The 16855-nt window shown below is 38.9% G+C and overlaps 2 protein-coding genes across 2 annotated transcripts in view; one reads left to right on the top strand and one right to left on the bottom strand.

Annotated features, from left to right (window-relative positions):
- Position 1: 1 nt before the first annotated feature.
- Positions 2-16855, top strand: part of LOC110044670 (uncharacterized) — a 40558-nt gene continuing 23704 nt past the window's right edge. The window contains exons 1-8 of the mRNA XM_020750228.2: positions 2-143; positions 510-599; positions 1498-1660; positions 1954-2064; positions 2796-3527; positions 4009-5099; positions 5276-5440; positions 8033-8183. Coding sequence (XP_020605887.2) covers positions 520-599; positions 1498-1660; positions 1954-2064; positions 2796-3527; positions 4009-5099; positions 5276-5440; positions 8033-8183 — 2493 coding nt within the window. The 5' untranslated portion in view covers positions 2-143; positions 510-519. The remainder of the gene's footprint in view (positions 144-509; positions 600-1497; positions 1661-1953; positions 2065-2795; positions 3528-4008; positions 5100-5275; positions 5441-8032; positions 8184-16855) is intronic.
- Positions 13447-16640, bottom strand: LOC110044673 (collagen alpha-1(XXII) chain-like). The gene is made up of 2 exons (XM_020750232.2): positions 15390-16640; positions 13447-14925 (listed from the first exon to the last, which is right to left on the bottom strand). The coding sequence occupies exons 1-2, from the start codon at positions 15496-15498 to the stop codon at positions 14192-14194; spliced, it is 843 nt and encodes a 280-aa protein (XP_020605891.1). The 5' UTR covers positions 15499-16640; the 3' UTR covers positions 13447-14191.

The raw sequence follows: 16855 nt of genomic DNA, 5'->3' as shown, positions 1-16855 counted from the left end.
ACGTTTTATTTTCCATATTTGGATTCTCCTGAGATTTGGAAAAATGGCGGATGGAACTTGGAATGTTTTGTAAAGAGAGACTAGTAGAAGTCGAAGATCTTCCTGGTCGGGTGTACCAATTTGTGACGCTCAAACTTTCTTACGTAAGGCCATTGCTTTGAGCGTTTCCAGGTTGCCTGATACATTATGATATTATTTGCGCGAATAGCGCTTGCCGGTTGGTTGGCAGTAGCAACAGCGATGGAAGCAGTTTACGTTAAGTCGGTTAAACTTAATAAGACTTAGGTATCTTATACATCATAAACTTATACGATCCAGAATTGTTGTTTTAATGTCTTACAATTGTTATACTGAATCATGAGCTATGTATGTTCTGCGTAACTCTGAATATTACGGAAGTTTTGTGGCGGGCGAAAACTTCGCGACTTCGACCGAAAAATTCTACAGCTGTTTTTTTGTTGATTTGTACATTGTATGTATAAGTTGTAATTAAGCTTTTATTTCCACAGGCCCAGTACAATGAAGGCTTCCAGTACAGCTGAAAGAACTGGTTTATTCGATGCTAATTTTGTTTCACACTTGAGTTCTAGTCAGCAAATGTAAGTACAGTAATAACGTTTACAGTACATAAATTAATTAGGAGTACGTAAGAGATTTCAGATTTAAATAAAATGCACGCACTCTTAGATTTGAGAGATGTTTCGGATACTCCATGTCCATCGTCACTTTCAGGACGTTTACAAATGTCGAAGGATAAATATACAAAAGGTGATGGAAAATTACTTATGTAACTTCTAAAAACGCTTAATATATATACAGCTGTTTCGACAAAGGTTGTCCCACACAAGCATAAAAGCGAACGCGACAGTGCCGATTGATATTATGTCAGTTATGGGTAGTAGTAGTTTGGTGTTCCTTGTTTGAGGTTAACAGTGCTTCAGGAAGAAAAAGCATTAATACACATGTTTGTGCTGTGTCCCTCTGTCAATCAAGCAACTGTTGGTCACCATTACCCATAATACCTTTCGACATTGTCGTGTGCGCTTTTACACTTTCGTAGGACAACCTTTCTTAAAGCAGCTGTATATAAAACAGGTGATCAGCAGTCACTAGACAAATTTTTGGGGGAGCTGTTCTTCACAGTAAACAATAAAAAATACATTATTTGTTAGCCTAATCAGGAAGATTTGCCAATAAATTTATATTACATGATGATGCCTCTTCTTGAGCTTTCAAAAATATCTGCTGATTTCATAAATCACAAATCACCCACATTTGGCATAAATAAGTGAGAAACTAAATACTTGAAGCAGAATTATTGTTTTTACTTCATACGTGGGAAAAATGATGATTCAAGTCTCAGTGTCTTGATGAGTTTCTTATTTAACCAACTGTCACCCCTGCATTTGTTTTGGAGTAAAAATTAGTAGCTTTCTCATTTTATGGCACAACTTCTCTGTAAGACTCCTTGCTTTTCATTCACTCTTTTCTTAACAGAGGTAAACTGGAAGCAAAGAGGCTAGAAACTAAATGGAAGAAAATCTGTGATCATGAAAAAAGGAGCAAGGAAAGAAATAAAGAACTGCTCAAAGATTTTGAAAAGGTGGAACAACATGCCGCCTTGTTGGCTGTGAAAACGGAAAGGCTTAAAGCTTACAAGGTGACACTGACTTCTAGTGTGGTATTATTTTTATACGTTTTGATGGGTTTAGATTCAGAGTTAGAGTTGCAAGGGCAAGAGCCCATCTTTATGAGCAGATGTTTGCGAGCTGGAATGTACTGATCCTGTCATTTCTGATTGCAACATTGACAGTATTGTTTGTATGCCTTTCGCAATTCTGAGTTCAAGTCTAATCCTAACTGGGAAACGTACATGTATAAGAAAAAAAAAAACTACAAAGTCAGTATCAATACCAGTTTTTTTTTCTTTTGATGCAACTGTGGATTTTACAGCAACAGTATGAAAATTACATCAACAAGATGTACCCAAGATGGAAAGAGGAGCTGGAGAATCATAGATTAAGTGAACTGCAGAACAGAAATGCCTCCACTGGAAGTGTACATGTAAGTAATAAATTTTCATTAAAATGAATGCTTCACTGTGGTCTGTACATTGTAGTATACAGTGCATGCTTATTTGGCATTTATAAAATCACATTTTATTCAGTCACAAGCTGGAATATGTTATGATACTTCAGTGCTTAATACTGAACCAATTGGATGCAAGTGAATAAATTGTGCATGCATCCATCTCGTTCCCCAAGGATGCAATCCTCTTTGTCAGCACCAAGAATCATGACCTCTGGACCTCTGGCCTGACTCATTTTCTGAGCATGTTCAGAGTATTCGTTTCAGTCTGAAAATCGCAGACTTCCAGTGTTGGATCTACCCAGAGGTTGTGATCCTTGATGCTGACCAAAAGGATCAAGGTCTCTGAGGACAAGAATGGCACAAGACTGAAACAAATCCCACAGGAAAAACATTTAATTTCATGTTTAATACTTAACAAAATACAGTAAACTACTGCATGTAGTCTACTGCATATATGTTCAATGTTAGCTCACTTTGTTGGTTACTTGCATTCATTTGTGATCCTGTGATAGGAAAAGAATGTGTATAGGGAATGAAGATTGAACTACCAATTTTAAAGATGTATGATTGTACATGTAGAGAACATCACTAAATTTATTAAGGATTACCACTAGTAATCCACTCTACCGACAAGTTCAAGGCATGCAATTGTCTGTAAATGCAATAGTACTGTAAGTCCAACAGAAGGTGTAATTTTCTCTCAGGCATCTGGTGCTCCACTCTTAACCTCATCATCAACCTTGAGAGCTACTCATCTAGAACCACACTTTTCTGGAAACACCTTATCAAGCACACCAGCTCACCCTTCCAGCTCAACAATGTACAACAGACCTCCTCCACAAACAGGCTACCCAGTCAATCAACATCACAGTTATCGGCAGGATCCTTACAGTGAGTTCTCTTACCATGATTCATCTCGCAATCGTGGCAGTAATCTGCCGCCATCTGGATATTTGGTATCTGACAGAAGGTGGCAAACCCCAGAATATTATGACTCACATAGACATTTTGACAGTAGAGTACATCAAGGTCAGTTTGCGGCAAATAGCAGGGAGCCAGAAAATGTCTATTACAGGGCCCCAGATCATTATTCTACGTCACCAGGTGGCCCGTTCTATGATAGACAACCACCTCATGGAGAAGTCCCAAGGAATGTTCCACCAGATCCTAGATATGTGCACCCTGATATTGCTCATGGACAGTCACAAGGAACAAGACCTGCAGCACCTTATGAGCCCAGGACAGAGTTACAAAGGACATTCATAACTCACAGAAACCAACCAGGACCTTATGATCAGAATGGGCAGTATGCACATTACCATGATGGAAGACAGAACGGCTACAGGGGTTATGGGAATCAGAGGCCAGATGGGTTTGAACCTCATAGAATGGAGAGAGGCATTGTGAGTGGAAGGGATGCGGCTCAAGTTGACAAGGTTTGTTTTCAGTTATAACTGCATTGCTTTTTGTTTCTTATTTTCTGTGCATTACTTTGGCTCTAAACAAAATTGCATTTCTAGTATCCTGACATTCAGAAAGTGACTAGACTCGACAACCAGCTGATGCTCTGGAAAATTAGCCCACCCTCCTCGCTAAACTCAGCTCTCGTGAGAGAGCAGCACAAATCTACATGTTGCTGAAAAAGTGACTGGCCAAGAGAGATTGATTCCAATGATGTTTACATTTGCTACTGTACATAAATGTTGGGGTGACAAACTGTAATATGTACATGTACAGTAGTCTATTTCTTCTACATATGTATGTACATGTAAGGCAAAGGGAATTTAAGGTGAAGGACTCATCCTTTGAGTTTTTGTTGTCAAACTGGAAAATTTAAAACAGGCAAAGTAAAATGTCTCTGTGTAAATTAAGTCAAACATGAAACTTACAAAGGTAATACCTGTTCTTATTCATCAGCCTTTTTTGAGTGGTTTTCCAGCAAAAGTTGTCATGAATGGTCAGGACTCAAAGCAACTGCCTCCAGAAGCCTACCACGCAAACCAACCATTTGTCCCCCCTGAAAAACCTTTGGAGAGAAGCATTCCTGTGTCAGGTTTCCCAGATCCTTCACCCTCGTCAACAGTTATTGAGACCACGATGGATATTAGCAATGCTCACCATGATCATGGAATGAAGGAAGATAAATCTCTTACGACGCCAACGACGTCCGAAGCCACTCCAAACGTGGCGGTAGTGAAACCAGCAAAGGAAAAAGTAGTGAAACAGCAAAGTTTGCCAAGTGAGGAAATAACTGAGTTGTCAGAAAAAGCCCGAAAGCTTGGCTTAGAGCCTGTAAAGTCAGTAGGAATTCCACAAGACGGAAACCAGCAGAATACAGAAATTGATTCAGTGGATGGAAAAGATGAGGAACCGAAGGATAAAGTGTCACTGACGCTTCAACAGGCAAATAAATTGGGAGAGCAGAGTGATGAAGATGATGAGGAAAGCTTGGATTTAAGTGACCTTAGTCTTCCAGATGGTAACAAAGAAGGGCTGTCTTTTATTCCTTCACAGGAAGAACCTGTTAGGCATGAGGACAAACAGGAAAAAGTGAATGCATCTCGTGGGAATTCAGAACTCTCCGGTGGTACCAGTAATCCTGTTGTTGTACCTGACGCTACAAAGAGTGTCACTGAAGACATTAGTGAGGATATCCCAGAATCTGTGGCTTTGGATGGTGATGAGGATTTAAATGATGTTCCTGTCCACGATGAAAGCGAAGAGACACTCACAAGCGGTGGTGAAAAAGGCGCAGAACAACGCAAGGAGTTTGAAGTTAGCAAAGATGTAAATGATGAAAGGGGAAAGGATACAAACGAGGTGCTAGCCAAAGATGAAATGGAGACATCTTTACCGAAGACAGAAGAAAAGAGATCACCATCAGTGAGTGTGGATGGTTTCTTGTGTCTTCTGCAAGCCGTTGATGCTGATGTGGAGGTGTCGTTCAGCCCGGAGACACTGTATCATTCCCCTCGCTGCAGTTCAGATATGCGTGAGGAGATAATTAGGTAAGTCAGTCAAAAGAATTGAGAACCGATTTGAAATTTGCTTCTATAAACTTTGCTTTCACATCTCACAACAACTTACATGGAAAGAGTAACATGTAGCTACATGCATGAATCAGTATTAAGTGGAAGCAAGTTGTTACCAGCGCGTAACTTTTGTCTCGTTTGCTTTTGTGAAGAGCCGCTGAGGTTGGTGATAGTCTCCAGTCCTTTAACCTAAACACGGTCAGTATGATTGTTTTGGAGGAGTTGCCACTTTTGGTGCTCAGTACTCCCGCTGGTTGCCTCATTCCTGACCATGTGTTTTCAGAAGGAGCTTCCTGCGAAACAGAGAAAGAGCTAAGGTGAGATTCGCGAAAAAGAACAAATTTCGATTATTAGATAGTCAAAAAGAAACATTTCAGACTCGCAAGGTCATAAAATGATCTGCAGTGTAGCTGTGGTTGATGTATACGTTTGACTGCCCGTCGACGTCTCGGTTCTTGTCAAAAATGGCACCCGCGTCTCGGCTCCCGGCAAAAAAGTACCAGCCGCGTCTAGATTCCCGCCAAAACTGCCTGTCATAGAGTCCACAGGAGGAAACTTTCCCCAACAGTAATATTTAACACAAGTTTCCTTCATATAAAACGACGTGTCTGAACAACTCTAAGCTGCTTCCAAGTTCGGGAATATAATGCTGCATGAAAATTTAAAAAGTGCTGAAGGGGGTCTTATACTCTCAGATATAAATTTTTCTCCAGAAAACCATGTTTTTGGAACATGAAGATTCAACATCCCTGTCCATTTGTAAATCGTATTTTGAAAGGATTTTCCTCTAATTACTCCTGAATTTACGTTTAAATTAAGAAATCTGAACACTTCTAGCTATATTTCAACATAGCAACACCCATAGCAACCATTGTTTACAGTCTAAAAGTACTCACAAAATGGATTTAATTCAGTACATTTTAATGATACTTTACACAAACGCTTTAAAGATGTGTAGTTATGAGAATTTTGCATCATGGTCCTGAACATTATTTCTTCTACCATCTTATATGCTCCTTATACTTGGATAACATTTCTATGACTGGTGTGTATTCGGGTGTTCAATGAAACATTTATGTAAAATCTTTAAATATACCCCTCCCCCTGCCCCTAACCTCCCCCCCCCCCCCTAGTTCACAGGGCTAATTTGGGCTCTCGGAGACCGAAGTAAAACTTTAAAGCCTTATTTCTCAAAATGACCAAATAGACGGATCATCAATATCTCGCACATGATATCTCCACTGGGTTTTAACCGAATGTTGTCAAATTTTCAACATTGATGGAGGACACAATTATCTAGGTCTTAAACCTCCAAAATTTGCAATTTATGAAATTTTTTCCTGTTATTTGGTTAATATAGTTAATATTAGTTAATATTAATACACTTTTTCAACATTTCACGAGAAAAACCCCCTCAAAACACTGTTTTCTGAGGTTTGTCTCCTGGACAACTTGCTTATGGACAGGATGAACTTAATTCCATACTTCTCGAACCATTCATTATTACGTTATCGTGTTTATAATGAACACCACTTTTTAACACTAAGGAGCTAGTTATTCATTAACCATCGTGGCACGTGAGCTGGAAAAGCTCATTTTTGAGTGCAAAGTCCTTTAACGTGATACCAAAACGGTTCCACAGAGTTGTTTTGCAAAAAAAAAAAAATTCTAGGTATAAGACCACCTTAATTGTGTTTTTTTTTTCCGGTCTCTGCCACGTATAAGCTTAAACACGGAGTAAGGACACGCCACCTTTGAAGCTCTCTGTTGGCTGTGGAAAGCCGAAATAACGGTCGCATAACATAGAAGTCGTGTTTTCGTTAAAACAACGGAGTCATTTACGTAGAATAATATAAGGTAAATAGTAAAAATACAGTGAAAATAAAACTTTATTAACACTTTAGAAGCCGCCTTTGGAAGTACAAAAATGATGAATTATCTTCGTCACTTCACGGAACATTCAAATTTCGCCGCTAACTAAAATAACAAAGCTGATGCCTGCGATCAACGAGCTATCTGTTTCCATTTATCTCAGCATGCCGAGAACGAAAACAAATCTCGTAAGAGGTGATTTTGGTTACCCTGTGAACACAGACAGATTTTGGTTGAATATGCAAACAAAATACAAATTGAACCTGACAACGCCGAGTTATTCCTCAAACTGTTCCATACCCAGAGCAAAGAAATTGGAAACAAAAAGTATTACTACGAAACAAAAGAACTTGAAAAATGGCAAAGTGAGATTTCGGCTGAATATTGACGTTAGAAAGAGAAGGAAGACATGGCTGAATACAATAAAAACTATCATTGCGTTCGTAAAAGACCGAGAGTACAATAGCAGCCAATCTTCACCTTTTATGGATTCGAATCTCTTTTAGACCTTATAGATAACTGGCTGAAGAATAACCATATTACTGTAGACTATAATATATCACCTTCGCAGTCTGCTTGTATCTGGTTTTTTTTTTTTTTTATGTTTCCAAACTTTTTTCTCAACCGCGTTATCCTCGAAGGAGCAGAGACACTCTGGCATCAAAAGAACTAGATGCGGCATTTTATAAATTTGAGTGAACAACTCGAAATTATACGATAGGCTTTTGCAAGTGAAGGAACATAATTATGAAGTTGAAATTAAAAAGTCTATTTTCTTTTTAAACTCTTCTCTTGAGGCTATCGTTCATTTAGTCAAAAGGCATAGCTTACTTGTAAAATGAAAACAGAAAATTACACCCGTCGCTTTCCAGAATTTTGTGGCAACGCGCTAAAACTAGACCTGAGTAAATAAGCGAATCAAATAGGAGTATTGATCGTCCGTTGGGATTTGTGATTGGCAGGCTGAACACCTCAGCCTCGTTATATAGGATCGCTCCGTGTTTACTATTAAATGTTATCTTTCTTTGACTTACCAGATCCTTCGTGGAATCTTCGCTGATTAAACTGTGGAAGGCACTCTTTTCTCATCTTGTAAATGTTGTCAAAAACAACGTGATGAGTGCCGAGCAAGTTGGGAACATGTTTGGGTCTCTCCTGATCGCTAAATCTTCAAAGCATTGGAAAGAGGTAGGAAAAGACTTTTTTCTTTACTTTAGTCTTTTAAAATTCTTTAGTTGTAACTAAGTTCTTTAAGCTTATTTAGCAACTTGAACTGTGTCAAGGCAGTTTGTATCTTCGTATCCGTTTTAAATTCCGCCATTTAAAGATGATGCAAATTTAGCTTGCTGGAATGGTTGCAGTTGTGTTGTTATATTGACGATTGAACGTCTTTTAAACAAAGAATAACACAATATAGGAAGAAATCTTTGTTGTGACTTTTTATGACGATTTTTTTCAGTTGATAGCACGAATTCATATTAAAATTAGGTTTAAGGTATTGTTAAATCACCAGAAAGCGAAGAAAAAACCTTTTCGGACTTTTTTTATGGGGAACATATACTCCAGGTCCCCCTAGATGCGGACCAGCTGACTCGCAGGCCGACGTGTTAAGCTCTGCAAAACCTGATCCCCAGTACAAAACTACAATTGGTAAAAATTACCAAAAATTGGGTGAGAAAGGTTGGGGGGGGGGGGGGGGGAGGGGAGGGGGGCAATCAGTCAATAATAGTATTTTCCTCAGTTGAGCAACAATCAAGGGATGAACATCCGACATGTACTAGTACATTGATCTATCATGTGCTTTATTTTTACCACAACGTGAATGCTACATTGTAGTATTAATTCAGTGACTGATAAAGCTGAACAGTTGAATCACTCATTCTTTGCCGTAGTAGCGCCAGCTACATTGTGTCCTACACGATTCTGATTTAACTGCACTGGCCAAATAAAACACTTGCTAAATATGTGCATTTTACAAATAGTTCGACGTTTCACACTAAAACTGTCAAACGGCGTTCTTCTCTTCTTAGCAAGAGGAGCACATTTTTATTTCCTCCAAGAGAAATATGTATCATAATTATCACAGAGTTTAGGGATGCTTTCGTGTGAAGGCCTTGAATATTTTAAGCATTGTGTTTAGACACATACTTGAAATTGTTGTGCAGTTGAGAGATGTATTTGTTTTTATTAGCTTAACGTCGGAAATACTAAGACTTTTCGGGGCTTTTTGCTCGTACTGAATAGACAATGAATGGATACTATTTAGGCTCATGCAAACGTACTTTATCAGAAAAGGTACTTCTCGGGTTTTTGTCACCTAGGACCTTCTTTAACGAAACTTTCAGATGTATCACTACAGTGTTTTGCTGTGAAAACTGGAATTTAGAGTTTGAAGGAAAATTTCTCGACGCCTTGTAAACTGGAATGTGGCGTCACTTGAAATTTGCGTGTTCGTTTAAACGCTTCGTTATCATTTTGACACATAGTTGAGGCCATAAATTTCACGAAAATGTCTTAAGGCAAATAGACTTGTGGTCTTTAACTAATTTCCTTAATTTAATTTCGTCTGAGGTCTTTTAGGTCAAGATTAGCAACACAACGAAACAAACCTAAGCGTGCATGTGGAAGCAATTTCGCGGCCAAAATATGAATTTGTTGTTGTTAGTCCCTTAGCTACAGAACGCGCCTATATAGCACGCCTTTGTTGATTGATGATATGTTCGAGAACAGAAACTGATTTAACTCCAAATCATCACTTAACATAAGCACTTAGCTAAGTATGAAGAACTTATTCTAGTTGAATGCCATCACGGTATCAGTCAATCTAATATGCCGTTCCCTGGCCGGGGCAATTCAGAGAGTGTGTGCTAAATAAAGAAACGTAATAAGCAGTATGCCGCTAAGTTGACCCCGAAAGAGATCTCTCTTGTGTTGAATTTCCTTTGATAAATTCAACCGGCTTCAGCCTTATCAGATATTACTCGTGGTAATTAATCTTCGTTCGAGTCTTGTTCAGATGTAACCAATTTGGAGTTATTATTGGATTAACAACTGATAACTCTTGAACCTGCATATATCTATTTTCCTGTTGAATTCTGCCACCCCACGATATATCTCAGGATCAGTAACGGCATACTTTTATAGGAAGACAAAAAAAAAAAGAATCTGCAATTAATTAACTTATCCAACATAGATTGTTTCTCTACAAAAGATACTCAAATCCCTCCACACCTAGCTCAGTAATCGTTTACAATGCTTATTCGTGTTAAGCACTCCTTTCAACGTCAAACCCCATGCAGCCGTATGCTATACCGAGCATGGAATGAGGGAAAGAGAGAGATTGCTGCACTGAAATTCTTTGGTCTTGTGCCAGAATGAAAATAAAGTCTTAAGTTTAAGTCCTTTTGGGTCGTCCAAGATAGGCATCTGCTTTTCCGTCAACCCTTCCAAATCGTAATCGTGGCGTGCAACTTTATGAAGGACTAGAAGCCATAGCTGAGAGAAATTCGGGTTAGCAGAGTTCTCAAACCCTTTAGTGAAACGTCTACTAAAACATTTCAAAGAAAGTGCACATGTACAAATTCACTTCGCACTTACTCAGAACTTGTTGTTTTATACGTAGGACTGATATGCGTTGAATTTTGTTGTCATTAACTCAGCGCCGGAAATAGTTCTAGTTTCTCGGAAAACCGCATTCAGTCACCAGCGATGAATGCCATCAAATCGTTCACTGCGATTAAAATAACTAACTACAAGTTGTGGGGCTGTTTATAGACTTTGAAACTTCCTTTAACCAATATATGAATTCATTTTCTAGTAGGTTTTCTTATTTAGCATCTGTTGTACGGAGCAGAAGTATCTAATATGTTGTGTAGTACACTCTTAGTTTATATATGAGCGTCGACACTAAGGGAGGCTATAAACCTAAGACCATGTTCAGAACGTCACCATGGCTATAGCATGGGTCATTGCGACGGTGTTTTTTTCATTTGCTACAAAAAAGGTCGAGTTCATATACAGACAATCAATCTTTGTTCGCATCTAACGTGGAACGAACATTGTCATTATCACCTTAAAGTGCACGTGGACCTGTTCATGTACAATGTAAATGCTTTTCGGAAGCGATTTAGTTCTACTTTCATACCACCTTAGTTGTTTTCAAAAGGGAAAACATTCATACCTCAAAAATTAAGAACTTACAATCTCGGCCCCCAGAATAGACGTTACATAAAAAAAAAGTGAATGTTGTTGCTTTATCAATCATTTTCATTCTGGTTTCAGAGGTCACATTAACATTCCTGTTGTTAAATATCGCTGGCAAATAGCCACGCTAGATGATTTGAAAGTAGTAAAATGAGAGCCTAATTAGGTGTGGTTTTCGGCAGCCTTCTACTAATCAATCAACAATTTAATTCTAAGTTAAACTGGTTTTTAAAGAGGGCTCATTTTTGCGACGCGTGTGAAAAAGGTGTGAAAAAGGTGATTTTACTTACAAACAATGATCAACCAAAGTGATGGTGTAATATAAACCAGAAGTCTCTATCAGCGAAAAAGGAATGTGTGTTGACTGTAATGAAACGGGACTGTGCGGTCTTTCCTTTTCAATTCTTAACGAATTTCATATTATTGTGTTTTTTTAACAATGAATTAAATATATTATTCTAAGAATACAGTTTTAGAAATATATCCCGTTCTATCATCGTCTTTTTTCATGAAAGAGGTATTTGGCTAACAAAGAACACGGTGAAGCTGTATAAACGAGGACGCTAATTGCGTTGAATGTTCTTATGTTATTTGTCACTTTGCACATACTTAGAAGTCACTGTTGTGCACTCGAGAGATGTATTCAACTTCGGTTTCCATCGGTCTAAGGGCCGGAAATGATTACAGGTCTTACAGAACCACATCATATACCCAAACATGAATTCCATCCAATCCTATCCTAACCGAGTGCGGTGTTGTGTAGAAATTCCACCAAGCATTTCAGATCATTTCACCTGGTTGGTTTTAGTGTTCACATTCTTATCGTGTCGCTTGCAGTCGTCCATACCATGTAGTACATTATTATCATGTCAAAAATCATTGAAAGGTAAATTTAACTACCAGAATAGGTGTGTTTGTTGACGAAACACTTCAAATCACTCAGTGATTACTGATAGATATTGAATTGGTAGTTATAGTTATGCCTCTGAAGGAAATCGATTTTTAAAAGTCATGTATCTTTGTTGTGTCTATAAACTTTTAACGAGCCACCACTGTTGAACTACTAAAATGACCTTCAGAAAACTTCAAATTTTAATTTCCGGAAACAAATTACAGGAATTTTAAGAAAACAACAAAACGTTTGAGTTTATAAAACATGTTTCGACAGAAACTTCTGTCATCCTCGGTTAATCCAAATACAAAGCGATAGAAGCTGAATTCATAATAAGTAGAAAATGCTAATTGTGTAGTTTAACCCTTTGGAAACAAATTACTGCTTTGTAAGTTTTACTGAATCTGGCATTTTCTTTGTTTGCGGATAATTCAAGAGGTTACTGCGTTTCTAGTGGTATCATTTTTCGCGAAAAATTCCTTGTTCTCATATTATATTTTTAGCCGGTTCTCCTTAGCTCCACCCAGAGCCAAATCATGCTAAAAACAAACTTCGAACATCTCTAGCCAACTTTCTTGCTCACAGTACATAAATGAGCGAATTTCACTGCATGTGGCGCAGTTTCGCATATCTTTCATGAACTGAGATTATACACTTTAAGCGTTAGGTGATTCAGTCCTAAATCATCTCTTGGGGAAGAAGTGGACTGCTCGGTACCGGTTTGATAGTATCACGAAACAAAGCCCAGTTTCGCTGAATCGATTTTTTAAAACAATAACACATTCAAGAGTGATTAACTCGGCGAATTTGAGCTGAAAACACTGCGAGATTCGTCTGTAACAGATAAATTTATCCGGTAATCGTTATAAGCCGATCCAGTTTCTTCACAAACCTGATATCAATGAAAGCTGAACTATGCGAGCCACGAGAGTGAACAGTTGTTTTCACAGAACTTTATAATGAAATTTGCGCAAATAGTCCTTACTGTTTTGATTTCCCCTGTCATGAGTTTTAGCTGACTATTAAGCGGTACAGCAGTGAGTGCAAATGATAATTCTTGACCTTGAATACAGTATTTACGTTTTTCTAATTAGCTTCATTTGAGACACGAAACATATTTTTTTGTATTTACCTCCTGGTTTTTTTTTTCAAGACGTACTTATGGTCCTTTGTTAAGTGAGTGGCATTTACAGGCGAGCTACAGGCTCGCATTTCGTTCTTTCCGCGGCAAACAGTTTTCATTTTACTGCTAACTCAGTAACAAATTGGAACTTGTTACTTCTTATTACCATTGTATTTTCTCAAAGTGCAAGCCCATTCTTTTTAGCCCTTATGGTTACTTTGGGCAGGCAGTACTCTACACTAATTTAATGTTTATTGTAATTATTTTATAAATTGTGAGTACAAATAAATGGTTGTTGTTGTTGTTGTTGTTGTCGCAGACAAGATTCATCAGGCTTTTCTCTCGTTCCTTCATGAATGGACCTTTAATTTACGTTTCCAGCAGGTACACTTGCACAAATCAAGCTTTGTAATGAAAAATGCATATTCTAGCCTTTAACCGCCTGAGGGTTTCATTGTACGCTTAAATGGCCTTGCGACCATTTCAACCGCATATTAGCTACCATGCAAAACATAGTGCGCCGAATAATTTGTTGTCTCTTGAAATCTATAAACTACCTATACTTAAACGTAACTTTGATCGTTTCAAAAGTCATTCACAGAAAATCCAAGATAAAACATGCTCCTGACGTTTTATCAATATAAGTAAATTTATACTTGCCCTTTCGAAACATTATTTTGTAACTTTTCATATCTACACCGTGGGTGCATTTGCCACCAATATTTGTTGCAAGTTCGTTCTTGATAATTCCAAGTTGTGCTGACGTCCCTGATCTGGTTTCAATGACTTACGTGTCTATGACTAGTAAGTTCGATAGCCAATAGTTAAGCCGATACCCTAGGCAACTCTTTAATTTATCATGTACACAGCGTATTTAACTTAGTACAACAAGCAATGCAATTGTTTTTTAGCCGGTTGCAGTTCGTAGTCTTTTTTCTTGAAGGCAGTCTGCGCGAGACCCACTGCTGATCCACAGAGTCAGAACTGAGGTCGTAACATTCCATTTAGCCACGAGCGACGAATGTAGTTCTCTATCATATGCCATGGTGGAATTAGCCTGACGACACGCAGAAGTCCGTTCACATTAGCCACTCGGTAAAGATGGGCATCTGTAGAGCTCGCGAGCCCAACGATTTCAGAGATACCCTTGAGGTACTTTCCTACTGCAATAACGAAGATTTGTGTACCTGTGAGCTTGACCTTAAACGCTTCAAATAAAGTCTTTTGTTTTTGTACGTTAGACTGTCCGTCAGTTACAATTAGGACGCGCTTTCTGTATCCGGGTCGAGCGCCGCTTCCACGATTTAAAATCAGTTCTTTTCGGCATATTTCAAACGCCTTCTGGGTGTTTGTCATGCCAGCTTCGAAAGGTATCTCTCCTAGCTTTCCAACGGTGTCTCGTCTTGACGTGAAATTAAAACGGACGGTAGCGTTGTAGGAGAAAGTAACGGCCGCGTACCGCCTCTCTCTCTGAGCTTTTCCAGTCAGAAGTTGCAGGGCTTTCAGTGTCCGTTGGAAATCTTTAGGCAGAATGGATGCGGAGGAGTCAATAACGAATATGGCATCAAAATGTGCGTATAGCCTTGGCATAGACCCTTCTACAGACCTGCGATTTCTTCTTCTCATCTGTCGTATGACTCTCTGATCAATGCCCAAGAAATACTTCATTAGCTTGTCGGCAGTTTCGTGCGCGGGCGGCACCCGCTGGTATCCTGTAATGAGAAGAGAATTCTATTAAAGATACACTGTGTTTGTGTAAAACCTTTGCTTAATTAAAGGTATTTTTTAAGATTCCATTCGGCAATCTAGACACCTCAGCTTAGCCTTTGTGTATCTAAGAACAAATGCAGATTGTTTACTGAGACTTACATAACTTATGCGAAGGATATTAAATTCAGTTGATGGCAAAATATGTGCGGGTGGAAAGTCTAGTAGCTGAGTTTAGAGCATCAACACAACTGTGTTTACCTACATAATAGACGTAGGAAGTCAAACGCTAATTACATTAGTTGATAGAGCGATTCCTTATGAAGTCAGTAGTGTTTTTTCCCCTTCGCGTGTTTTTTGCTTTGTCATACCGTTTGCTGAAAGCGTGAAATGAGGAGCACTTCACATATTTTACATGTACTGCACACAAACGTGGAAAAGCCTCTGTAGCTTTGCTGCTTTCACTTACGCGCCCAGGGATCCAATCCTGTCCTCTTGGTACGTTCCCAGATGTAGGCGGAAGAACGCTTCTCTGCGAAATGCAGCGACAGCATCACGATCAGCAACAATTTCAACATTTTGAAGGTGCTTGCTTGGTGTGGTGCTTGATTGATGGACTGTACGCTCAACTAGCAGAGTGCCTGAAGGACCTCAACCTTTGAAGGCCAGCCTGTTCTCTCGCGTGATTAATTTACGCTTAGCCTTTTATCTCTTTGTCGACACTTCTGGAAACACTTAGCGTCAACTTATTTAAGCAGCAGGTGTGGGTAGCGAAGGCTCCAGTGTGCAGGCGTGGCTTTACATGACGTTAGCCTGAAGAAAGCCATCTGATCGTGTATAATTTTACAGTTAGTGCTGTTGTGAATAATAAAACATAAGAAACATTTGTATGCGGTTAGTAAGCAATGCCATAAATATTTGCCACCTAAGTGTACCCCCAAATGCAATTGTTTAACATAAACCAACCTAGCATTTCATTGCATTATAGAAATAACTTTAAAAAAAAAAAAAAAAACTGGTAGCAACTTCAGAATACCCGACCACTTTATTTACATGTGCCGGTGTGCTTTGAAGAACGAGGTATATCACGATAGTTGCTATTCTTATTCAATAAGATGCAATGGGGGCGAGTTTGTCTTTTTCGTGGTGCCGTGCTTTTGATTTGGCTGTATCTTTGGTTGTCTTTTTACCATCTACACATATGCTCGGTACAATGGATGATCAGTCAGGGAGGTCTAGACAAGGAGGTTAATCGACCCAGGAATCCTTTTAGCTTGATCTGTATTAGCATGGCATTTTGCTCTGTTTATTTATGTTTATTTATGTTTCTTATATACACATCCCGGTCTGCATGGTCTTGGTTTTCGAAAGCAAGTGTTCCAGAAAGCTCCAAACCTCTCCATCGCATCTTTCGGTTACATCTCTCGGTTACATGGAGCGTTTAAATTTGCCAGGGGCTCCTAATTATGTATTGTGACTTATTGAAAGCCTCTTGGGTATGAGTATTGGTATCCTTATTTTGACGTTTGGAAGGTTCCATTGCTATAATTGTCCTGTAATTTTGTAAGCGATACTAGTATTCAACCCATTATCTGCTTTTCAACTGCGTGTCATGCCCTCAATTAAAATATTTTGCCGCCGACGACGCGTAAATTACAAAAATAGAACACGCGCTGTGAGACGCGTGGAAGGAGACGCCGTCAATTACTGCCTTCCTATGTCTACTACGAAACCAACATCATTTTCGTCGGGTTCGTCAACAAGATCACCTTTTAATAGCAGCGAACACGTTTTAATCTTGTTATCAGCCACTTTTATTTTTATTCTCTTTGTAATCGACGAGGCCAGCTTAGCGTGATGAGTCTCTTATCAGATCGCGTGAGATTACCGTTACTTGAGAGTTTATTGCACGTACAGCACGCTCTTATGCCATTG

The sequence above is a fragment of the Orbicella faveolata genome, unplaced genomic scaffold, assembly GCF_042242905.1.
Source record: "Orbicella faveolata isolate gen_17 unplaced genomic scaffold, um_ofav_v1 contig_24, whole genome shotgun sequence".
NCBI classification, from domain to species: domain Eukaryota; kingdom Metazoa; phylum Cnidaria; class Anthozoa; order Scleractinia; family Merulinidae; genus Orbicella; species Orbicella faveolata.
This window is presented reverse-complemented; position numbering and strand designations above follow the sequence as displayed.

Coding starts and splice junctions, on each gene's coding strand:
- LOC110044673 (XM_020750232.2), bottom strand. CDS start 15,498: ATGTTGAAATTGTTGCTGATCGTGATGCTGTCGCTGCATTTCGCAGAG. Junction 14,926..15,389: donor AGGATTGGATCCCTGGGCGC/GTAAGTGAAAGC, acceptor TTCTCATTACAG/GATACCAGCGGGTGCCGCCC.